Source organism: Littorina saxatilis, linkage group LG1 (genome assembly GCF_037325665.1).
Source record: "Littorina saxatilis isolate snail1 linkage group LG1, US_GU_Lsax_2.0, whole genome shotgun sequence".
NCBI classification, from domain to species: Eukaryota; Metazoa; Mollusca; class Gastropoda; order Littorinimorpha; family Littorinidae; genus Littorina; species Littorina saxatilis.
Genome location: NC_090245.1, coordinates 55,005,687 through 55,031,975, shown reverse-complemented (window position 1 = coordinate 55,031,975; position 26,289 = coordinate 55,005,687). Strand labels below are relative to the sequence as shown.

Below are 26,289 nucleotides of genomic sequence, written 5' to 3'. Positions count from 1 at the left end.
AAAGAAGTACTTATCTGTTTTTATCTTGTACACACATAAATACACTTTCACAACATGTGACTTTTGTTAGTGTATGGAGACCTTGAAATGTGAAAAAAAAACATTTCGCCGGCCAGTTTAGGTGAAAATGGCGTTCTGATCAAGGACAGCATCATGCAAACATATTGACAGCCTCAGGCAAGGAACTTTGTTGTGAAAATCTGTTATATGTTTAAACTTTATGTAAATCATTTAGTATTAGTAGTTTTCTGTCTTCTTTCTGGAGTCAGGCTTGCATCAAGTTTGTTTGATAGATTTTCACGTTTTGGGGGCAACTTTCGTTTCGCTTGATTTTCTATGGAAAATAAGACTCTGCGTATAAATGTTTTCTTTGTTTTGTGTGGTACTGATCCTAATTAATTACAATAACATCCATGTTCACAGTATTTCACAGTTTTATGTTTGACTGGAAGTGTGAGAAAATGGGAAATGGCTGAAATCAATACCGTGAAACCTGCCCGGTCTTAAAAAGGAGAGAGTCTTAAAATGGGGGTAATTTTACAGAGGTTATGAACAGAAAGTCTGAGAAAACAAGGTCTTATAAAGGAGGGAGTCTTAAAATGGGGGTAATTTTACAGAGGTTATGAACAGAAAGTCTGAGATAACAAGGTCTTATAAAGGAGGGAGTCTTAAAATGGGGGTAATTTTACAGAGGTTATGAACAGAAAGTCTGAGAAAACAAGGTCTTATAAAGGAGGGAGTCTTAAAATGGGGGTAATTTTACAGAGGTTATGAACAGAAAGTCTGAGAAAACAAGGTCTTATAAAGGAGGGAGTCTTAAAATGGGGGTCATTTTACAGAGGTTATGAACAGAAAGTCTGAGAAAACAAGGTCTTATAAAGGAGGGAGTCTTAAAATGGGGGTAATTTTACAGAGGTTATGAACAGAAAGTCTGAGAAAACAAGGTCTTATAAAGGAGGGAGTCTTAAAAGGGGGGTTCCACTGTAGTTCTAAGCCGGCATACCGCTGTTCCTTTTTATATTGACATGCACATAATTTGTTTTACGTCGTCAAGCCAAAATAATTTGATGTTGCACTTTCTTGGTCAGCACTTTAATTCATACAATTTGTACATGGGTTTTAACTTAGAGATGTTCAGTTCATATCCTTTGCTCTTTCTCATTTCAACTTCTTTTCTTCCTTTCTTTTTTTTGTCCTTTCTTTCTTTCTCCTTCCTTCTTGTTTTCTTTCCTTGCAAGATCTTCAGCAGTTGTAGTCTCATTTGTGTCATTGTGATTTGTCAGATGAGCCGGTTGTTGGCTTGTGCTTGCAAGGAGCTGCCACTAATGAAAAACACCCGGAAACCAGCGAGAGAACTTTGGGAAGCTTGTGAGTAAAAAGTTTTGTTATATCTTTTACATCAGTTTCAGAAGTCCTGTGTTCAGATAATTATATCTCTTTGTAGCACACACTCATACACTCTCCTTCCTTCCTCTTTTCCACAACTTGAAAAATCAACAACACACAAATCAAAATAGAAAGTAAGATGATGCTGTTTGTGTGTTTCTGTAATGAGTATCTACATGTAGTGTGTTTCAGTATTGCCTGTGGATCTGTTTCAATGTGAACTCATTGTGTGTTTCAGTAATGAGTATCTACATGTAGTACATGTTTCAGTATTGCCTGTGGATCTGTGTCAGTGTCAACTCATTGTGTGTTTCAGTAATGAGTATCTACATGTAGTACATGATTCAGCATTGCCTGTGGACTTCTTTCAATTTGAACTCATTGTGTGTTTCAGTAATGAGTATCTACCAGACCAACCCGCAGCTCAAGCGTAGTGCCAACGGTCGGGACAGTGCCATGCACAGGGACTCACAGCTCAACATGTTGCCGCGAGACGCTTTCTTTGCCTACATTCAGAGAATCAAGGTTAGCTCCTTGTATAGAAAAGTCAAAGCACTTTACAGTGGTACACCCCCACCCCTTACCCTTATTTAAGACCTCTGCCCTTTTAAGACCTTGCTTTTTCAGATTGTCAGTTCAAGACCTCCGTACAAATACCTCCATTTTAAGACTTGCTCCTTTTAACACTTTCGCGACGGGAGGTGACTATATTAGTAATAGCGCTGCAACGCCCACGGACGGGAAGTGACTATTTTACTATTAGACATACAAGGTACACGACTCGTGATTGCTTCCCGGTTTTTGAAGCTTGCAGTAAATTGAGTTGTTTCCCTTGACACACTTGGTGTGCCCTTCCGCCATATGTAAAATTAGCCTGGTTTGTGAGGTTTTTTCGAGAGAAAAAATGAATCGAAGGCGAGCCTTGTCACGGGAGGAGATTCTCCGGATGTTGGATCTTGAGGACCCTGTAGATCATGATTCTGACGTGTTGTTTTCACCTCAAGAAAGCGATAATAGCAGTGATATTGAGGAAGAAACAGTCCCGTTGTTGCTGCTAGTATGAGTCGGCAAACTACACGTGTTAGGGTGGTACTGCATGAATCTTCGAATGTGTAGTTGCAAGGGGGGCGTGGCAGCACTGATAACAATGGATGGCTGGAGCCTAATCCTTTTGGAAATGTTCATAGGTGTACAGTTGGGACTTTGTTGTGAAAATGTGACTTATATTCAATATGGATTACCTAGACATCATTTGGTGAGTGTCACAGTTTTGTTTCATTTGAGTCAGGATGCTGTGAGTGAATGCGGGATTTGCTTGTTTTTTTCTTTGTACTGTCTCCTTATTTCTGTGTAGAATTTTAACAATATTTCAGCTAATTCATAGGTTTTACACCTTGTTTGGTTATAAAATTATTTATAATACTTTCTGTTAAAAAATAACTTTTAAAAAAGCTGTGGAAAAGAAAACACACACAAAAAACCGTTAAAAAACACAAATTATCCCCCTTTCACCCCCCCTTTGCTAAAACAAATCGCGTGACAAACTTATAAATAGCACGACTGAACTGGGCATCCATTTTTTAATTAGTACACAACATTTGGTGGTGATTGGACTTAATTCAAGCTTGCTAGACAGATTTCTTTACAGTTACTGTTTTTTGGGAAGTTTCTTGGTGGCAAGCTTGGGCAGGCAGGACGTTAACGCCGTGGCAATGCTAGTCACAATAGTGTTAAGGACCGGATTTTTGCAGATGGAAGTTTTAATGCAGGCAAATTCAAACTTCCAACATCTACAGCTTCAAAATGATTTCTTGTGTGAAGCATTAGCGCAATCTGTGCGAGAGCAGTCCAGGATCTTATCTTCCAAAGCAGCCTATGTAAAACGCAAGGAAAAGACAGCTACAATATGGATGAAAAACCTTCTAAACCGGATAAAGATACTTTTGCCGATCATGTTGTGACTACACACACACAAAAATGTTTAATTGAATACTGTCTACTATTTTGTTCATATTTGTAAACTAATGGATGTTTTTTTTCTACCAGGAGCCAACATTGCTGACTTTGCTGACGTCAGCGTTTGCAAAGCTGTTTGGAATCTTGAAAGACGACGTCAGTGGGGAGATTGTAGCAGAGTACATGGCTCTCTGGCCCACTGCTGTCAGCAGGTACAATGTGTGTGTGTGTGTGTGTGTGTGTGTGTGTGTGTTGGTGGGTTCAAGTGCTAGTCTTTCGGATGAGACGAAAAACCGAGGTCCCTTCGTGTACACTACATTGGGGTGTGCACGTTAAAGATCCCACGATTGACAAAAGGGTCTTTCCTGGCAAAATTGTATAGGCATAGACAAAAAAATGTGCACCAAATACCCGTTTGACTTGGAATAATAGGCCGTGAAAGGTGAATGTTCGCCTAATAGGCTTGAAGTTTGCTGGTCGATGTGAATGCGTTATATATTGTGTGTAAAAAATGTCTGTTTGTCTGTCTGTCTGTAAAAAATTCCATTTCAAACGGCAGAAATTAATATGTAAAGCGCGGAGAGCACAGTTGTGGTTCGCGCTATATAAGCTCCCCATAATAAAATAATAATAAATAAATGTGTGTGTGTGTGTGTGTGCGTGTACGCAACTGTATCTGAGTGTGTATATATGCTCCTTTCGTCTCCTTGAATTTTATCCAAAAAACCAGATACACTGCTAAGGTTTCAAAATCAGGAATCAAAAAGCAAGAATGGTAAGGTATAGTAACATGTGGGTTTTTTAACAGAGGTTTGGTCTTGTTTTGTTAAAAATCAAAACTTTCCAGTATCTTACCATACTTGTTCCTTGAATTTTAGATGGAGAAAAAAACAAAAATGCTCCAACCTGTATAAAGGGATAGTTTTTGCTTTTACTTTCATTTAAATTTTTATTTTTTTTAGGTAGCCTTTTGGAATGGCTGTACATAAGGTTTAGCACTTAGAAACCCACATGTCTGTATCAGATTGATAAACATTGGTGCCAGTGTGATACGCATGTTGCTGCAGAAACCTGCCACTGTATTGCTATCGCTGTCTTGTAGTGCCAGCAACACCAACAAAAGCGCTGTCGAGGACACCCTGAAGACGATCATGTCCCACGCTCTGAAGGTGAACCCCACTCAGCCCGCCTGGCTGCGTACACAGGCTGACATCTACTACGGTGAGTCCCGGCTATCAGCTCAGTGTGTGTGTGGTGGTCCTTTCTTGCTGCTATAGTTTCTCGTGTTTTCTAATGAGTTAGTTTGATTAATAAACTAATGTTGGATGTATTTGAGTACTACATGTAATAGCTATAGAGGAACCCCCTTTGAGACCTCCATAAAAGGACTGGGTGGCCGTGGACTGGGTGGCCGTGGACTGGGTGGCCGTGGACTGGGTGGCCGTGGACTGGGTGGCCGTGGACTGGGTGGCCGTGGACTGGGTGGCCGTGGACTGGGTGGCCGTGGACTGGGTGGCCGTGGACTGGGTGGTCGAGTGGTAACGCACTTGCGCTCGGAAGCGAGAAGCGAGAGGTTGCGAGTTCGACCCTGGGTCAGGGCTTAGCAATTTTCTCCCCTCGTTCCTAACCTAGGTGGTGGGTTCAAGTGCTAGTCTTTCGGATGAGACGAAAAACCGAGGTCCCTTAGTGTACACCACATTGGGGTGTGTACGTTAAAGATCCCACGATTGACAAAAGGGTCTTTCCTGGCAAAATTGTATAGGCATAGATAAAAATGTCCACCTAACTACCCGTGTGACTTGGAATAATAGGCCATGAAAAGTAGGATATGCGCCGAAATGGCTGCGATCTGCTGGCCGATGTGAATGCGTGATGTATTGTGTAAAAAAAAATCCATCTCACACGGCATAAATAAATCCCTGCGCCTTAAATATGTGCGCGATATAAATTGCATAAAAAATTTTTTTTTTTTTAAATCCCTGCGCTTAGAACTGTACCCACGGAATACGCGCGATATAAGCCTCATATTGATTGATTGATTGATAAATCTGAGAAATCAGGTCTTTAAATGGTGGTACAATGTAGTCTTAAAATGGAGGTTATTTTATGGAGGTTGTAAACAGAAAATCTGAAAAAACAAGGTCTTGAAAAGGGGAGAAGTCTTACATTTGGGTTCATGAAAAAATGGAGTGAGGGGTTCCAATGCATATGCATTCATTTAGCTTGAGTTTATACGGACGGATACGATGTTGCAAGATATGTGCCTTGATAGCTCTGGTTGTAAGTAACAAAACATACCTGTTGTTGCAGTGATACTTTGAAATGATGAAGCCGTCTATAGATAGGATTGCAGACAAGGGGAACAAATCTAGCGACTCTTATGGACTGAGCAGTATTTTGATGCTGGCATTGTGAAAGTAAACTGACATTTTTTGTGGCAATCCATGTATGCATAAAGACAGTGTGTAGATGTGTACTGAAATGTTTTGCTTTTGCTTTCAGCTGAAAGCCAGTTTCCCACAGCCATGAAGTTTTACCTGGAGGCTGGAGTGGTGGCCACTGACTTTTTCTCCACACCTGCCCCACGTAGTCTCTATGACGACCAGGTGAGTTGAGTTCTGCTGTCTATCCACCTGCATGTCCTGGATTCCACAGGAGAATGTTAACTTGTTGTCTCTTTTACCTTTGCGTGGAAGTTGATCTGATCAACATGTGCTTGTGTTTGATACATTCAGTATACAGAAAGGATAGTACATGTAGATGCATGCGATTATGAAGATACTTAGCATTCAACCAACGGAGTGGCATAGATCATTCTGAGATTCTGTTTACACTTCAGGCATCACATTCTCAGAATGTCTTTACTCTACTTCTTGGCATTGATAAAACATTTAACAAAAATTCTTTTTCAGCCTTGGCTTGGCAAAAATTGAAACGGAGATAATGGCTAATTGCTTGATTCTAATTTCTGTGTGCATCTAGTACTTTGAAATTGTTAGTGCTGCAGTCCAATGAGATTTTTGACAATTGTGCACGCCAAAGGAATGAACCAGACTACTCAGTGCAAGATGCTCTACCCTTTAAACAACAATCAAGTGGCACGAAGGATTGAATTCAACGTTGGGTTTCAGGTGTATCGTCGCATGATCAAGTGTTGCTCCTACCTCCAATGTCACACCCAGGTGGCAGTGCTGTGCCAGTTTCTGGACGAGACGGATTACGCAGCAGCGTTCAAAGCACTGCAGGAGCGTAGCGTGTATGACGCCATGGACGCTTACTACTGCTGTATCTGGGACATCACCATCCTGGAGTTCCTTGTCCGTATCCTTGTGGAGTGGTTGTGTTTGTGCTCAACTTTGGGGCTGGTACAGTGGAACCTCCCTTTTAAGACCTTCAAAATTCTGAGAAAGCCAGGTCTTAACTCTTACCAGTTCGGGGGTTTTAGGGCATATTTTACAGTGCTGTTGGTGCCTACTTGCCGAGTGACTATCTGGGGTCATATTCCAAATGAAATATAGAAAGTTATATATCAAATGAAAGGAAAATGAATAAGCTTTTCATATTTGCAAAGATAATTGTGCTATCTTTAAAGGTAAAAAAGGTTATGGGGCTGACAACATGATTTTTGTTGAAATTTGTACGCCCATTTTTTGGAACACGTGACAAACACACAAAGAAGAAATTTTTTTTGTGTTCAGTTTATTTTAGATATGCTGCTAACTAGTCTGTTTTGGCATTCATTTTACATAACATAGCAAAGTTTTATTGAGTTTTGCTGATAAACAAAAAAGGTTATTGTCACCTGAATACCCCTACCCAAATTTCAAAGTTGGACATTTCATGACATACGCATGCCTAAGGCAAAAAAAAAAAAATAGTGTTTACGGTATCCCGACCGACCCTATTTTTTCGCGCGACCCTAGACTTTTTTTTGGCATTTGGGGGAAGAAAAAAAAAATCTGTTTTTTGGCAAAATAACTTAAAAATATGTGTTTTTTTGGAGGGGAAAAAAAAAAATAATGCATTCCTATAACTAACTTATAACAAAAACCCAGCTTGTTTCTGTCATAAAGTGTGTCTAACATATGATTATGAGTTTATCCACTGTCCGACCCATCCAATGTAAAATAACCAATTAGATAATTGTTCAGTGGGGGGGGGGGGGGGGGGAGAGGGGGGGGGCATCGTAAGCTTGCTTACGATGGGTAAGGGAGCGAACTGGTAAGAGTTAAAAGGGGGGGGGGGTAGTCCTAAAATGGGGGTAAATTAACAAAGTTTATGAACAGAAAATCAGAGAAAACAGGATCTTCAATGGGAGAGAATCTTAAAGTTGGGGGTCTTGAAAGGGGGGTTCCACTGTTCTCCTTCTCCTTCTTCTTCGTTCATGGGCTTAGACTCCCACGTTCACTCATGTTTTTAGCACGAGTGGATTTTTACGTGTATGACCGTTTTTACCCCGCCATTCAGGCAGCATACGCCGATTTCGGGGGAGGCATGCTGGGTATTTTCGTGTTTCTGTAACCCACCGAACTCTGACATGGATTACAGGTTCTTTTCCGTGCGCACTTGATCTTGTGCTTGCGTGTACACACGGAGGGGGTTAAGTCACTAGGAGGTCTGCACATAAGTTGACCTGGGAGATCAAAAAAATCTCCACTCTTAACCCACCAGGCGGCAGCGACCGGGATTCGAACTCACGACCTCCCGATTAGGAGGGCGACGTCTTACCACCACGCCACTGTGCCCGTCGGGTTCCACTGTTGACCCAGCAGGAATTTCTGTCAGGAAATATTTGTAATGACTCCCCAAGTTATGCATAGGTAACGCTTAAGCTGCCTGATGTTTTTATTTGAAGAGAGTTGTAACAGTTTCTGTTTGTTTCTTTATTTAAGTACCGTGATTCCTTCATTAGGGCAACAAGCCTGAGAGCTGAAAACTGTAAATATTGCCAAAAAGTGCGACCCCTTTGCTACTTTTGTTTCATGACATTGTACATGGGGCAAGGTACTTCGGGATATCTGGGCTGCCTACTGCATTTGCCAGGTTTGGCAGACCCTTGACTTTTACTCCACTAGAAGGTTAATTTATTTTGTTCTGTATTATTGTTGCCTTACATGAGCCTCAGACTTACACACACGAAAGGGGGAGATGGACAAGAGACAGTGTGCAGTAAGTACCATTCTTCTCTTTATTTGGTGTTTAACGTCGTTTTCAACCACGAAGGTTATATCACGACGGGGGAAGGGGGGAGATGGGATAGAGCCACTTGTCAATTGTTTCTTGTTCACAAAAGCACTAATCAAAAATTTGCTCCAGGGGCTTGCAACGTAGTACAATGGGAGAATGCAAGTTTCCAGTACAAAGGACTTAACATTTCTTACATACTGCTTGACTAAAATCTTTACAAAAATTGACTATATTCTATACAAGAAACACTCAACAAGGGTAAAAGGAGAAACAGAATCCGTTAGTCACCTCTTACGACATGCTGGGGAGCATCGGATAAATTCTTTCCCCTAACCCGCGGGGGGAGTAAGTACCATTGGACATTCCTTTTGTATGGTGTGTGGAAGGGCATGCAGTCACAACAAAGCAACCAAGGCACATGCAGTCCTTCCCATAAAACAGTTATGCCCACTATTTCTATCACTAGTGGCTTTTTAAGAAACAATTCATTCAAAAGTCCCAATTTCTCACATGCTGCAAAAATGAAAAGAAGAGGTTTTGGATCTTTCTTTGATCTTTTGTTTTCTTTAACCAGGGTAATAAAGAGAAACTCATTTTGGGTGGCCTCTGAGATAAATTTAACTTACGAGGCGTTTATGAAATTCTGTGACTTCAGTCAGCTAACCTGTCGCATCTTTTAAATCATTCAGTCATGTTTCAAACTGAATAAAGAAGCAGCGTTGCTGTTTGCAGCCCTGCCACTTGTGTATGCACTTCTTTGGAAAGCTTCAGCCCCAGAGGTGCAGTAGGCTATGACAGCGGCAGCCCTAAGTGGCTTAACAGACAGTCCTTCACATGAAACAGTTTAGCTCGCGAACTCAGATCTGTTTAAGCTTTTACATCCCTCCACTTGGACACATACCAACAGTCTGAATATATCTGCTGATTGACCGGCACGGTTGGCCTAGTGGTAAGGAGTCTGCCCCGTGATCGGGAGGTCGTGGGTTCGAACCCCGGCCGGGTCATACCTAAGACTTTAAAATTGGCAATCTAGTGGCTGCTCCGCCTGGCGTCTGGCATTATGGGGTTAGTGCTAGGACTGGTTGGTCCGGTGTCAGAATAATGTGACTGGGTGAGACACGAAGCCTGTGCTGCGACTTCTGTCTTGTGTGTGGCGCACGTTATATGTCACAGCAGCTCCGCCCTGATATGGCCCTTCGTGGTCGGCTGGGCGTTAAGCAAACAAACAAACAAAAAATCTGCTGATTGACACCAGCGGCCAGATACAAAATTAATTCATCAAACAATTCCCACTCTGCACAGAAAGCAGCGAGATTGTTGATTTCTGGTATGAGTGCAAGTGGAAGGATACGATAGTCTTACGTAAAATCCTGACCAGATCTGAGATGGTGAGGACGCAGGAAGGACTTTGCCTTTTACACTTTCTACCCCACCTATGTTGACCAAAGTTTTTTTTAGCCGAGACCAGATGTGCTGCAGCAGGTCACTCAGAATTGTAGTAACTGTGTAGTAACTGTGTATCAACACACTGGAATGCAGGTGTTAGATGGACGTTACAGTAAGCGACTGAAGCTAACAGTCTGAGCGGATATATCCGTACGTGGTTAGATAGAGCCATGTGAGTGGGTACGGATATATCCGTACCTGGGAGACAATGGGTTAAAGAAGTTACAGAAAGCTGATACATGAAGTAAAGCTGCAATAGGATTAACCCTATTTGGACTACATTGCCTCACCTCTCAAAAAACCGCGCTCATATTCGGTCAACACACGTGCCGGAAACCGGCAAGCAACAGTAACGGGCTCGGCATTGAAAACGTGGATCGGGTAGAATATAGTGGATAGTAGCGAGATTTTGGACCGGAGCAGAATAACCGAAAAATTCTGGTATTAGGCGCTGAGTGACGCATTTTGCTACCCGAGAAATCTGGTATCGGTCCAGAAAGAGTTAAGATATTTTTTTAATTTTGTTCCAGCTACGTGCGCTGAATCAGATGGATCTGAACAGCAACAACCCAGAAGAAATCCAGCGAAGGGCGATCCACGTCAGAAAAACCAAGTTCCTGCGAGCGCTGGCCAAACAATATGTTGGCTAAGCTCAACAATGTACACTTGCAAATATTACTGAAGACTTTTTTTTCATGTGCAGTGAATCTCACTTAACAAAACTGATAAGACAACATGAGAAAAAGAAAACTATGATAGGGATCACGGAATTAGCTGTGGGAAGGGGGGTGGGAGGATGTAGGGAAATGATGGGAAAGACTATTTCCTTTGACCTGGAATTTTTGATCACATCCCTGAAGTTAGTGTTTTACTTGCATACCAGCTTGATATTAACATTACGTAAATAGTTTATCAACCTTTCTGCTGAACAATATGACCCAGTGAATTGTGAAGAGAAACAAAGTCACCAGCATTCTGATATATTATGATGTGCAAATTCAACCTCACATTTTTGAATGCCCAGAGGCCTTTCCAAGTAGTAGCACACTGGGTTGTTTTTTTTACCTCACTTTGAATACTACGCATGAGACAGTCACCCTGGTTGTGATTCTTTCGATGGGGAGGGGCAGGGACAAAGTTGGGGGAAGGCAAGTGAGGCAGTGGATTAGTCATGAGAGAACCGCCACCACAATACTGTTTTTTGACTCACATGCGAAGCAAAAGTGAGTCTATGTACTCACCCGAGTCGTCCGTCCGTCCGTCCGTCCGTCCGGAAAACTTTAACGTTGGATATTTCTTGGACACTATTCAGTCTATCAGTACCAAATTTGGCAAGATGGTGTATGATGACAAGGCCCCAAAAAACATACATAGCATCTTGACCTTGCTTCAAGGTCAAGGTCGCAGGGGCCATAAATGTTGCCTAAAAAACAGCTATTTTTCACATTTTTCACATTTTCTCTGAAGTTTTTGAGATTCAATACCTCACCTATATATGATATATAGGGCAAAGTAAGCCCCATCTTTTGATACCAGTTTGGTTTACCTTGCTTCAAGGTCAAGGTCACAGGAGCTCTTCAAAGTTGGATTGTATACATATTTTGAAGTGACCTTGACCCTGAACTATGGAAGATAACTGTTTCAAACTTAAAAATTATGTGGGGCCTATGTTATGCTTTCATCATGAGACACATTTGGTCACATATGATGAAGGTCAAGGTCACTTTGACCCTTATGAAATGTGACCAAAATAAGGTAGTGAACCACTAAAAGTGACCATATCTCATGGTAGAAAGAGCCAATGAGCACCATTGTACTTCCTATGTCTTGAATTAACAGCTTTGTGTTGCATGACCTTGGATGACCTTGACCTTGGGTACATGTATTTTGGTAGGAAAATGTGTAAAGCAGTTCTTAGTGTATGATGTCATTGCGGTCAAGGTCAAGCATGTGAGTCGTATGGGCTTTGCCCTTCTTGTTTCTTTGGTTCTCTTACACCACACCCCCCTCTCTCTTCTCATCATAGCCCCCCCCCCCCTCTCCTTTACGCTATTGTTATTAACAGTTGGGAAGAATGAATTATTCCCAGCCTTCAAGGCTGAGACTTGTTTGCAGTGCTGACTTTTCTTTGTGATTTACTTCAAAAGACAAAAGGTGTGGGTTTGCGTTCACTGAAAACCACTTGGACAAAAGCTTAGGCTTGCATTTACTGAGGCACATTCTGCCACTTGCTTGCAAAATACCCTGTCACAAGAATCAAAATCTTAAACTTTTCAAAAATGAAAAGTGTTTGACTTTCAAGGGAGAATGTGCAGTACATGTATTGAATACCTAAGGCTGTTTGTTTTCTTGACAGTTGATCTCAATGCATTATCTTCAGTCGTAGTCTTTGTTGAAAGCGAGAGTAGCTAAAATCTTTTTTGTTTGAAACGTTAGTATAATGTTATTGGTATCGGAGTGATTTTGATTATTTCTTTGAGAATGTCGTGATGCATGAGGAGAATTGTGGACATGGATATTTGACCAGAAAAAGGCATTTCTGACGGATTTCTTTGTTTGGAACATTAAGCTGCAGTATTATAATGATGACATAGAGAGTGTGTGTGTAGCTCGTGCATGTGTGAATGTCTGTGGATGCACATTTGTGTGTCTGTGTGTGCGCGCATGTGTGTGTGTGTGCGCATGTGTTTGTGTGTATGTCTGTGTCTGTGTCAATGCATTTAGGATAATAGAGTTTACATGAAGTTGAAATATGTTTCACCTGCAAAAGTTACATGTATAATGCAGGCATCATGATGACAGGAGAGGAGAGGAGTATGTTGCTTATCATTTTCTAAAAAAAAAGCTTGACAATAATTAGACAAGTTCTTTCCGTTTTAAGCGTCTTATTATAGTTCCATCCCCATACTTTGTCTGTAGAATATTTAAACCATGATCAGGAACTTGCATCTTTAACAGATTTTTTGCGCTTGGCTTGACAGAAAAAAGTTTTTTCAAACTCTCAGATAGAGTTAGCACGCACTGTGTTCTTTTTCAGATTTCTTTTGCTATGTTACTGCCATTTATTTTGTGAACGTATCGGTTTGCTTGTTCGATGACAGTTATTTTTACTTGGGTCGCTTTGATTGGTTATTTCTGTGTGCATACTCCAAATGTTTCACAACTGATATAAGCTTTGTATGGTTTGGTTTGATAATTGCACATTTATCATTATTCGTGTAACACTAACAGTCGGAGTTGTACCAGAATGTAAAGAATCACGTAAAAGCGTTGACGGAAACAGTGTGTGTTTGTGTGCAAAGATGTTCGTGTTGATGCTTGTAAGGTTTGTACAGTGTTTTTGTAAATGAATAAATAAACCTATGTATAAGTCTAAAATGTGTGTGTGTGTGTGTGTGTGTGTGTGTGTGTGTGTGTGTGTGTGAAAGAGAGGGAGAGAGAATGAGAGGGCTAGATTGCTTGATCGTTAAAACGTAACTATGGAGGTTTTTTGGCACAAACCTAGTCTAACAACCTATTCTTACTGCATCTAATACACATCAAAAATATGTGAAACTAAGTGCATAAAGAGCAACCAATGCAATAAATATACACTATTGCAATCAATCGCCCTTTGTAAAAGAGCGACATGGTTGTTGTCTATCGCTGCAAAACAATATATGCTTTCGGTTTAGAAAACGCGGTCACACAGCAGGAGAAAGACAACAAAAAGCAAAACAAAATGACGTTTTGTAGGACTAAGTGTTTTAAACGTACACGTAGCCAGTTGTCTGCCCCACTCTTTACGCGAAGCAGCCATGCACGCGGTTGATTCTTGGTATGTGTCCAAGTTGAGGCTTGCTCTTATTCCATCTAAAAGTCTTAACAGATCTGAGATGGTGATTACACGGGAAGGACTGCGCCTTTACGTTTTAAAATTTTTTATTATTTTTTTAATTTTTTATTATTCTCTTTATTTATATAGCGCCTTATCCGAAGTTCAAAGCGCTTTATGCCGTGTGAGATGGAATTTTTTACACAATATATCACGCATTCACATCGACCAGCAAACCTCAAGCCTGTTAGGCGAATGTTCACCTTTTGCGGCCTTTATTCCAAAACAATGTTACAATGATGGAGTAATCGTTTGTGTGCATGCACAACGGAACCAAACACAAAGCTAGCATTCTAAGGCCCCCCCCCCCCCCCCCCAAAAAAAAAAAAAATAGTCTGTTTACTGCTGACAGCATTTGAAGTGTCAATTTCTTTAGAATAAATCACGCTGATATTGTTGATTTAAACTTTTACTTTGTCTTGTTAATTTTTAGCGTGATAAACACAAAGGGTCCCTGCCTGAACCTTATAACATTTAGAGGGTCACCTAGAATCCGTCCTGATTGGTCAAAAAGCCATATGGGGCACTGAATTGGAAATAAAGTACCTTATCACCCTCCGTGTGTACATACAATCACAAGACCAAGTACGCACGGAAAAGATCCCGTAATTCATGCCAGAGTTCGATCGGTGGGTTATGGAAACACGATAATACCAAGCATCCATCCCCCGAAAAACGGAGTAGGCCCTATGAGTACCTAACCGATGGGGGTGGGGGTGGGTCTCACGAACGTACGTAAAAGTTCCATTCCGGGCCATTAATGAAGAAGAAGAAGAAGGAAGAAAAGAACTAGAAAAAGAAAAAAACCATTTTACAGGAATAGCAGTAACGCTCACTCATTGAGCTGACCTTGTTTTCCAAATCATCAAATAGATACCCGCTAATACTTCCTTTGTGGCTTTCATGGAAGAACAGACCCTAATTCAGTTGAGCACGTTAAAACTGGACATGCTTCGACAGTGTAGAGCTGTAGCGTAAGAGTGTTTGGGGCAAATTAAATACAATCGTTTTATTAGCAGACACTATCACTTCAAGGCTGATAATTGATCGAACGAAAATGTATTAATACCGACAGACTAAGATAGCAGCTAAACGGAACACACCGATTGAATTCAAGGAACCTGTGTCTTTAGGGTGAAATCCAACCCGAATTTAATTTCAGCGTGTAATCCTCAACCTGTCCAATCTGCCTCTAGCTACCAGAGGCGGATGAATTTAATCTGGTGGGCTGGACTGACCGGAAGAACGGCCAATGTTCTTCCTATCTAAGCACAATCCGCCCCCAATAAGGCATGAACAGTGGCATTGCATGTCTTACTTTTCTTGAGAGTGGTGGAATCAGGGGGGATCTTTGTGGCCGTCAAAACCCGTGGTTTGTTCGGCTGTGAATACTGTTGGACATCGTACGCGTACATGACAGAATTAATGAGTCAGAATGAGGGAGAGAAAGAGTGAGAGAGAGAGAGAGAGAGAGAAAGAGAGAGAAAGAAATAGAGACAGGCGTGTAGACTGGACTGACTGACAAACAGACAGACTTGACAATCAGATTGACTGATGAACAAACAGACAGATGGAAAGCGAGAGAGCGTGTGTATGTGAGCGCGCGCGTGTATGTTTGTGTGTGTGTGTGTGTGTGTGTGTGTGTGTGTGTATGCGCACATGCGCTCGTGTGTGCCGTGTGCGCGCGCGAGCGTGTGTGTGTGTGTGTCAGTGAGTGTGTATGTGTGGTGAGTGTACTGAAAGAGAGAGAGAGAGAGAAAGAGCAAGAGAGAAAGACAAAGAGAGAGAGAGAAGGGGAAAGAAGAAGAGTGAAAAGGAGGGGGGGGGGGGGGAAGGAGGGGACTTACCTTCGAAAGACAAAACAGCTTGAATGTGTATAAAAGTTATTGTTCACTAAACATTGATTCACGCATGAACGCATGCACGTACGCATGCACGCACGCACACACGCACGCACACACACACGCACACACACACAATCACATACACGCATGCATGCCGCATTCACGCACGCAACACACACACATACACTTACACACACACACACACATACGCACACATACACACACACACATACACACACACACACACACACACACACACACACACACACACAGAGTCAGATAGACGCAGAGAGAGAGAGAATGACAATTCTTTATTTTTTTAGGGTAACAAGAATAAGCATATAATAATGCTTTTTTGCTTCTTGCCCTCGCCCCGCCCTAATGAGGGACTTATCTACTAATACAACTTCTACTAAAAACTCATTACATAAATACATAATTATTGAGACAAAACAACAACCACAACAACAACAACATCAACAACAACAACAACAAGAACAACGTTTAAGAACTTGAAGAGCAGCATATAGAAACATTGTAATTCAAAAATGAAGTGTTCAAGACTAGGTGCAAAGCAATAAAGAGCAAAATCATAAATGCGAATTCAGCGGCATACTTAACGATACATTATCTCAGCAAAACAGAGAGAGAGAGAGAGAGAGAGAGAGAGAGAGAGAGAGAGAGAGAGAGAGAGAGAGAGAGAGAGAGAGAGAGAGAATTGGTAGTGGTGATCGGAAAGGGGAGAGGATAATTTTTCCAAAAGGCTTGACATTTTAGACTTCAGTTGCAAGTGGTCCATATATTTACTCTGAGAATAATCCACACATTTTGTGACTGGAACCTGCACTCAGTTATTGCATTTGCTTTCGAACCAACCGACATCTGTCTGGCATAGGGTTATTTTTGTGGGGAATGGAATTGATTTAAATTGCACCGGGGTCATCCCAACTTCAAAAACATAAATGAAGCCACGAGTTCTCTCCAATCTGTGTCTCACTCACGTGGCAACTTTGGAATTGCTAAAAGCATCTTCTTTTAAATTTTGCATTTTGCTTTTTGTAATTCGGAGAGGGGAGTGATTCGATTTATTCATAGTTTGGAAATCGATCTGGAAATATTCCTCAGAAGTTCTTGGGGGTGAAGCTTCTATTTTTGTTTTGTCTTTGTTGTTGTGAACCAAAATTTTTTCTTTACGAATTTGTCGTTGTCGATATTGCTGATTTTGCTTGATGTTGTTAATAGGTTAAAGATAGAATGCGCCGTAAGGCAACGATTTATCTTTTTGTCGCACATGAGGATATTAAAAGGCAAAAAATTCACACAAGTATCCAATATATTATGCCAGCTAAACGAAACTTAATGTGGTTTGTTAGTTCGCATCTCTCGCCAAAACGTGATCACGGGACTAAAGATCGACTGTGTGCGACTTGCCAAAATGGAACCAACATGTTTTTCCTCTCTCAATTTTCTGATGCAATCAAATTCAACGTTTCGATGTACACAAATAATAATAATAATTGTCAGTAAGTACTGGTGTCACATGACTGATGTGAACCAGTTGATTGGCTAATGGCGATGCGCTTAAATCTGTTAGCGCACTCCTGGAGTGCGCTAACTTTTCCACAGAGCGTATTCTTACACCCTTTGCCAAAGCGAGACTGTACTCTCATCCTCAGAATTAATTAATGACATGTAGCTTATATTCTCCACAATACCAATGATTATGACCATAAATGTCCTGCTTTTCAATTAAAGCAGAAGTGGGTTTTTTCTGACAGATTGCATGCGCCTGTGCCGCCCACAGTTGCACTGATCTAAAAATAGAACCCGCTGTGTCTAATTTTTCAGTTTTGACTTGCGAAGATTCCTCTCATAATTATGCCATGTTGGTGGCATGTACCTTATTATCCACATTACCAAATGATGAGTTAGTATACAATTCCCAGCAGCTAACAGAAAACACAAGTGTTATTCCGATAACGTCGCAGCTAGATCAGCACGTAGCAGACTACACTGAAATACGACTGCATCTGTTCAGTAAATGAATGCTTTCCGTTTATTTTAAGGCAAGAACAATCGGAATCGAAAACGTGTAGGGTTTAGAACGTTCTTAACACATATAAGACTTATTACCAGCCTGCTTTATGTGTGCAGACTCAGTGCAACGGGACGAGCAATTTTTGTTTTTGAAATGAGACTCAGTGCAATAGCCTAGCAGACGACATAAATCCCGCTCAGCAAATTAACATGTTAGGCAAATGTGAACGATAAAACGATGGGGATATAATACGTGTAGGGTTCAGAGCATTCTTACCGTTCATATTTAGTACCAGACTCCCCGATGAGGGAAGATACCACACGAAAAACATGCCACGTTTATTTTGAAAATGGGCTTTCCGTCGACCTTGGCAAGGGGCACAACTCTGCACAGTCAATCTGTCGAAGCTCGATGAAGGTTTCGAACCGCAAATAACTGAAAGCACAGTCCTTTCTCCGAGTTCAAATGAGAGAAAGATCATCACTGTTTAGCTTAACGCTACACTGGAATTTACCAACAGAAATTAAAACAAGAGTTTGCGTGTGATGAAAGCACAACACACGAGACAGCCCACACAAAAGTAGATCTTCTATACGACCTGACCACACAGTTATGCCTATTCAAATGCGCGTAGCAAAATGTGCGTGTTGTATCTTCTTTTTTCTCTGGCGGTACCGACAATATCGTTATTGAAACAATCCCAGTGCACTAAGGGATTTATAGAGCAAATCTCGAAAATAATTATTGAACTCAGCGCTATGCGCTTCGTTCAATAATGAATTTTCTCGATTTGCTCTATAAATCCCTTAGTGCACTGGGATGTCTCAATAACTTAAATAATAATAATAATAAATGAGCATTTATATAGCGCAACATCATAACTACCCAAACAAGAAATTCCTCCGAGGTAGGTAAAACACCCCCGTCCTTACCATTCTCACTGCCAGCAACTGAGAAGGTTATTTCCCTTTGACCATTAATATGTCCCTCTATAAGTCCTTGTAGAATCTTAATCCACCAATAACTCCCTAACCGTGTGTTTGACTGGTCCCAATTTTTGTAAGGACCGTCTCAGGAATGTATAGAACCTGTTCACCAAGTTTGGTGACGATCGGTCCGTTCATTCTTGAGATCTATATGCCGAACACAAACACACACACAAACAAACAAACACATCGACCGAATCCTATACACACCCCTATACCGGGGGTGTAAATAGAAAGGACTCTAACTCTCGTCGAGATTATCGGACCTCTATGTTGGCTATTAATTGACGGTAAGGCCAAACAAAAATATACACTGAGCACAAAAAGTTAAGGATATTTTTTCAATGGTATAGCCCAGATGTTAAACAGCTGTTTTTTGGTCAGAAATACACGTGTATTTGAAGATCAGTCTTTCGTCTGCTCAAAAATGTGTTTCTGGAATCCGAGTAATATTTGGGTATGACGTCACAGGCCCGTGACCACGCCTACCCCCAAAACGGCGTTTTTTGACGGCATGATTCACTTTCAACCGTCGAAACAGTGACTAAAACTGAATGATATTTTACATTTTTTACATCCGAAATTTTATTTGGTGTCTTACCTAACAGTTCATACACATTTTGTGACTGTGTTTAATGGTGATGTCTGTAGGTATCTGTATCTAAGTGAGTAGTTATGATTTTAAATGAGTAACAGTGTGTCTGTTTATGATTGCAGTACACACGTTATGGCCAACCATCCTGATGATGTTTCCCTGTGGAGAGATCTTTTCTGTTTCTGTTCCGCAAAAGGGTTGACTGCGGCTTTCACTTATGGTATGTTTGATTTTGTTTTGTTATTCTCAGCTATTCAGGCTTTCAGCAGGATAGTCAGACTTGAGAGTTACAGGCCTAAGAAGATTTTCAATCTTGACTGTAAATATTATCTTGATTCCTGCGGCTGGTTAGTGTTGTGGTTGTGCACCAATGTTATTCGACAAAAAGCTTCGACATTTCAAATATTGGATGCCTTTTTTTGTTGTTTTATGAACCTAAACTGTGCTCTGAGTCTGACAGTATTTTCAGCCTCCGTCATAATAGGTCAGGTATGCAGACTCCAGGCCTGCATGTTCAATGTCCATAGTTTTGACCCCATGGAATTACTCAGATACAAAATTACATATTTTGATGAAACAATTTGTTTTTGAGTTTCTGCTTGCATGGTTTGAGTGAGTGTTGTTGTCAGAGTGCCTGAAAATATGAGCAGCTAAAAACCTGCTTTATAGAGCATAAACAATCCGGAATACGAATGGAATACGCATGCGATACGCATGCGCTAGACCTGCGTTAGAGGTGCGTGTCACGCTCGATATCCGAGCAAAAAACGCATGCGTATCGCACGAAACAAAAGTTACAAAATCACGCTTTCACGCATGCGATACGCATGCATAATGTTTGTTGGGACGTACCGACACACACACCCGTGACCGTGACACACACATACACACCACGACCCTCGTCTCGATTCCCCCTCTATCATTGTTAAAACATTTAGTCAAAACTTGACTAAATGTAAAGAAGAGAAAGAGGGGGGGGGGGGGGGGGGGGGAGGCTTCACACTTTGGTGGTTTTTGACACCGAACCACAACTCACACATGACTCGGTTCTAACTGCCTTGTCGCACGTGACTCAGTTTCGCGCATGTCACTGGCAACTTTAGCCCATGGCTCAGAGAGCGATAGTCACTCAGCTGAAGCGCACAGCGTCAATTTGCAGTGTGAAATGACCGCGGGTGCGAGACGTGTAAAAACATTGATGGCTGTAAGTACAGGAAAAATCTTCAAGGAACAATTACAGGTAAGGCACAGTATTTATCAGTACACCTACCGGCTTCAGAAAGATATTTTCATTGCGAACTCCTCGCTGGCAGCAGAGACATGCTGGCAGCTAGTGACTGCCATCATATTTTTGAATCCTACTTTGAGTTATGGTCCCATCATTCATCGGAGTGGCCACAGCATGAAAACTGTCTAAGTTTTAACCACCATGCATTGTCACGGTGGGCTAGATCAATGATACCGTCTTGCATGGTAGGAAGTAATGGTAATCTTGAACTTTTAGTGTGTTAAAAATTAGATTCATAGCTCAGAATCCAGTGCCATTCTTTACTTATTTTTAATACAGGTCCCTGTAATTACAAAGAACATTTGTTGTGAAATTAATTGACGGATTCTCATTTATTATAATCTCAGTTCAACATTTTCCACATGAGACATTGGGTTTCCATAGCCTCGTTTTTTGTGTGATTGTTTTTTTTGTTTGTCTTTTTTGTTGTTCCGATTGTTTTGTTTTTGTTTGTATTTGTTGTCCCTAAACCCTGTAAGTCATCTTTGTGTTTGATTTTTTTGGTTTTTAGGTCTCTTGTATGTCATCTTTCAGACAGTTTTTTTAAGATAGCTATATGTGTGTGTAGGGGGAGGGGGGGTAGGCAGTGTTGCATTAGAACTTATTGTAATAGGTTACAGGACCGTTTTAGATACATTATGGTAATGGGCTTTTTTTTAAACTTTTTTTTTAAGTACATTGTTAAAATGCGTAAAGAAAGCAGTAAGGACTGAACAGTACTTGTGGGTTCTCTCAAAACTTTAGTACTCTGTTAAAAAGCAAACAGCCGAGGGCTGAGCAGTACTTGTGGGTTCTCTCAAAACTTTAGTATTCTGTTGAAAAGCAAACAGCTGAGGGCTGAAATAAGCAAACAGCCATGGGCTGAACATGCAGTACTTATGGGTTTTCTGAAAACTTTATTACAGTTTAAAACCACAAAGCAAACCTCCTATGACCAAACAAGGCAAACAGCCATGGGTTGAACAGTACTGGTGGGTTTTCTGAACACTTTATTACAGTTTAAAACCACAAAGCAAACCTCCTATGACCAAAAAAAGCAAACAGCCATGGGTTGAACAGTACTGGTGGGTTTTCTGAACACTTTATTACAGTTTAAAACCACAAAGCAAACCGCCAAGGGCTGAACGGTACCCATGTGTTCTCTCAATACTTTAGTACACTGTTGAAAACCACAAAGCAAATAGCATGGGCCAAACAGTACTTGCGAATTGGATTCTTTCAAAACAAAACACTAGCATAGTACACTTGAATATTACAGGTGGAATCCTTGATATTATTGAACTTATTTGAAAGAGATGATACATAATGATCTGAAATGCTTAAAATGGCCTCATAATCACCAAAAAGTAATACAGTCGTAATTGTCATGGTCTATGCTACAATCATCAATGTCATAACTTATGTGGAAGGGAAAAATATAAAGCAACAACTATTGATGCCACACATGATGAGTCACCCCCCGCGGGTTAGGGGGAGTTCCATATTGGTTGGGACGAGAAAGAATTTACCCGTTGCTACCCAGCATGTCGTAAGAGGCGACTAATGGTTCTGTTTCTTCTTTTACCCTTGTTGAGTGTTTCTTGTATAGAACATAGTCAATGTTTGTAAAGATTTTAGTCAAGCAGTATGTAAGAAATGTTTAGTCCTTTGTACTGGAAACTTGCATTCTCCCAGTAAGGTCATATATGATATGTACTACGTTGCAAGCCCCTGGAGCAATTTTTTGATTAGTGCTTTTGTGAACAAGAAACAATTAACAAGTGGCTCTATCCCATCTCCCCTTTTTCCCCTATCCCATCTCCCCCCCTTTCCCCGTCGCGATATAACCTTGAATGGTTGAAAACGACGTTAAACACCAAATAAAGAAAGAACACATGATGAGTCACCTACTTATGAAATGAAATTAAAAAATGTTTATACGTACTTCAACCCTGTTATCTCATACCGAGGTCAACAACAGCTTTCTTGACTGTTTGCTTAAAGTACCACACCGGGCATGAAGAACAGTGATAATCCCATACGATACGCACTTCAGGTCACATCAGAGAGAAAACAGACTAATAAAGTCTTCATTTTGAGAGGGGAAAAAAAAAAATGCAAAAGAAAAATGTTACCTTGAAATGACCAGAAGGTTGACAGGGTGTTATCAATATATCAAAATATAATAAATAAATAAATGAAGAATACTTGATTTTCAGCAAGTGTGTATGCATGTACATTACTAAAATATTTCATCTTGGACCAGTTTTCAAGAACGTGGGGAAGTGGGTGTTCCAAACTTGCAGTAAACTTCAAACTTGTCAGATGTGACTTAAATCAGCATTTATGATTTTCTTTTAATGATTGATTCCCAAACTTTAACAGTGGGCTTTTACAGAATGCCTTGCTGCTCCATTTAATATCTATTTCACTCTATATTTACTCAGATGCACCCTTGTATCATTTTGACAGGGACTGTTGTAGATATTATATCATCTTGGCAAGGTGTTATAAATACTGTACATGTTATCATCTTGACTGGGTGTTAAAAATATCATATTATCTTGACAGGGTGTTATAAATACCATATCATCTTGACAAGGTGTTATAAATATTATATCTGCTGGTTTGGATGGGCTTGAGGGCGGGCTGGACCGTGTTGCATCTGACAGTGACATAGCCTGACAGTCCTGAGACTGTCTTCTCTCAACAGGAGAGATGTGAATTTGGCATCATTATCAACTGTTCCCGATTTTACACACGTGGTCACATCACACTGAAAACGGACTGATAACAAAAAGAAAAGAACACAATGTCACCCTGAGATGACCAATTGGTTGACAGGGTCTAATAAACATTATATCATCTTGTTGTGTACCACACTGAAACTGAAAGAAAACAGCTTGATGCGGTCTTCATTTAAAGAAGAAAATAACACAAAAAAACATGTCACCCTGAGATGACCAACAGGTTAACACTGGGTCCTATAGATATTATATTATCTTGCTGTGTACCAAACTGAGAAAGGAAAAAATCTTGCAATCGGCCAATTAAGTTCTGAGCCAAAGTGTCCCCATGTGTCCAGCCAAAGTGTCCACAGTGTTCTGCCAAAGACTCCCAGGACATATTGGTTCCTGGTAGAGCAGTTGAAAAAAGAGATGGATAACAGTACACAGTAGATCCCTCTCTGAACTGTTCTATGGTGATCTGAGTCATGCCAACGTCACAGTCACAAGACAGTGTTGTATGGTGATCAGTCATGCCAACGTTACAGTCACAAGACAGTGCTCTATGGTGATCAGTCATGTCAACGTCACAGTCACAAGACAGTGCTCTATGGTGATCAGTCATGTCAACGTTACAGTCACAAGACAGTGCTCTATGGTGATCAGTCATGCAAACGTTACAGTCACAAGACAGTGTTGTATGGTGATCAGTCATGCCAATGTTACAGTCACAAGACAGTGTTGTATGGTGATCAGTCATGTCAACGTTACAGTCACAAGACAGTGCTCTATGGGGATCAGTCATGTCAACGTCACAGTCACAAGACAGTGTTGTATGGTGATCAGTCATGCCAATGTTTCAGTCACAAGACGGTGTTGTATGGTGATCAGTCATGCCAACGTCACAGTCACAAGACAGTGTTGTATGGTGATAGTCATGTCAACGTCACAGTCACAAGACGTGTTGTATGGTGATCAGTCATGTCAACGTCACAGTCACAAGACAGTGTTGTATGGTGATCAGTCATGTCAACGTCACAGTCACAAGACAGTGTTGTATGGTGATCAGTCATGCCAATGTTACAGTCACAAGACATGTTGTATGGTGATCAGTCATGCCAACGTTACAGTCACAAGACAGTGTTGTAAGGTGATCAGTCATGCCAACGTTACAGTCACAAGACAGTGTTGTATGGTGATCAGTCATGTCAACGTTACAGTCACAAGACAGTGCTCTATGGGGATCAGTCATGTCAACGTCACAGTCACAAGACAGTGTTGTATGGTGATCAGTCATGCCAATGTTTCAGTCACAAGACGGTGTTGTATGGTGATCAGTCATGCCAACGTCACAGTCACAAGACAGTGTTGTATGGTGATCAGTCATGTCAACGTTATAGTCACAAGACAGTGCTCTATGGGGATCAGTCATGCCAATGTTACAGTCACAAGACAGTGCTCTATGGGGATCAGTCATGCCAACGTTTCAGTCACAAGACGGTGTTGTATGGTGATCAGTCATGCCAACGTCACAGTCACAAGACAGTGTTGTATGGTGATAGTCATGTCAACGTCACAGTCACAAGACAGTGTTGTATGGTGATCAGTCATGTCAACGTCACAGTCACAAGACAGTGTTGTATGGTGATCAGTCATGTCAACGTTACAGTCACAAGACAGTGCTCTATAGTGATCAGTCATGTCAACGTCACAGTCACAAGACAGTGCTCTATGGTGATCAGTCATGTCAACGTCACAGTCACAAGACAGTGCTCTATGGTGATCAGTCATGTCAATGTCACAGTCACAAGACAGTGTTGTATGGTGATCAGTCATGTCAACGTTACAGTCACAAGACAGTGCTCGATGGTGATCAGTCATGTCAACGTCACAGTCACAAGACAGTGTTGTATGGTGATCAGTCATGTCAACGTCACAGTCACAAGACAGTGCTCTATGGTGATCAGTCATGTCAATGTCACAGTCACAAGACAGTGTTGTATGGTGGGTGATCAGTCATGTCAAGGTCACAGTCACAAGACAGTGCTCTTTGGTGATCTGTGAGTCATGCCAACGTTACAGTTACAAGACAGTGCTCTATGGTGATCTGAGTCATGCCAACGTCGCAGTCACAAGACAGTGCTCTATGGTGATCAGTCATGCCAACGTTACAGTCACACAAGACAGTGCTCTATGGTGATCAGTCATGCCAACATTACAGTTACAAGTCTGTTGTAAGGCATCGGCCTGTCCCTCATCCCCCTTACCCTCCTCGGCACTGGAGCTACCGGCTCAACCAGCCTATAGCAATATGAACTGAAGAGACAATCAAAAATATTACCAGCCAACCCATTGGATCGGTCTCGAATAGCAATATCAGCTAAAGAGATGATCACAAATATTACCAACCAGCCCATTGGATCGATCTCGAATAGCAATATCAGCTGAAGAGACAATCACAAATATTACCAACCCAACCAACCAGCCCATTGGATCGATCTCGAATAGCAATATCAGCTGAAGAGATGATCAACATATTACAAATCAACCAATCGGATTGGTCTCGAATAGCAATATCAGCTGAAGAGACAATCACAAATATTACCAACCCAACCAACCAACCCATTGGATCGATCTCGAATAGCAATATCAGCTGAAGAGACAATCACAAATATTACCAACCCAACCAACCAGCCCATTGGATCGATCTCGAATTGCAATATTAGCTGAAGAGACGATCAAAAATATTACCAACCAACCCATTGGATCGGTCTCGAATAACAATATTAGCTGAAGAGACAATCACAAATATTACCAACCCAACCAACCAACCCATTGAATCGGTCTCGAATAGCAATATCAGCTGAAGAGACGATCACAAGTATTACAAACCAAACAATCTGGCATTCTGTACAAACTTAGTGGCTAACCACAGATGGTTTGTATTACTAAGAATCCCGTAAACCTCGTTTTGTGTTTGTATG

The 26,289-nt window shown here is 41.1% G+C and overlaps 2 protein-coding genes across 2 annotated transcripts in view; one reads left to right on the top strand and one right to left on the bottom strand.

Annotated features, from left to right (window-relative positions):
- Positions 1 to 12,000, top strand: part of LOC138974199 (integrator complex subunit 8-like) — a 37,845-nt gene extending 25,845 nt beyond the window's left edge. Inside the window, exons 18-25 of the mRNA XM_070346916.1 lie at positions 1,284 to 1,368; positions 1,781 to 1,911; positions 3,433 to 3,554; positions 4,445 to 4,563; positions 5,845 to 5,948; positions 6,474 to 6,663; positions 8,468 to 8,511; positions 10,506 to 12,000. Of these exons, the coding sequence (XP_070203017.1) occupies positions 1,284 to 1,368; positions 1,781 to 1,911; positions 3,433 to 3,554; positions 4,445 to 4,563; positions 5,845 to 5,948; positions 6,474 to 6,663; positions 8,468 to 8,511; positions 10,506 to 10,625 (915 nt within the window). The 3' untranslated portion in view covers positions 10,626 to 12,000. The remainder of the gene's footprint in view (positions 1 to 1,283; positions 1,369 to 1,780; positions 1,912 to 3,432; positions 3,555 to 4,444; positions 4,564 to 5,844; positions 5,949 to 6,473; positions 6,664 to 8,467; positions 8,512 to 10,505) is intronic.
- Positions 1 to 26,289, bottom strand: part of LOC138974345 (uncharacterized) — a 436,114-nt gene that overhangs the window by 174,514 nt on the left and 235,311 nt on the right. The gene's annotated exons all lie outside the window — the stretch shown is intronic.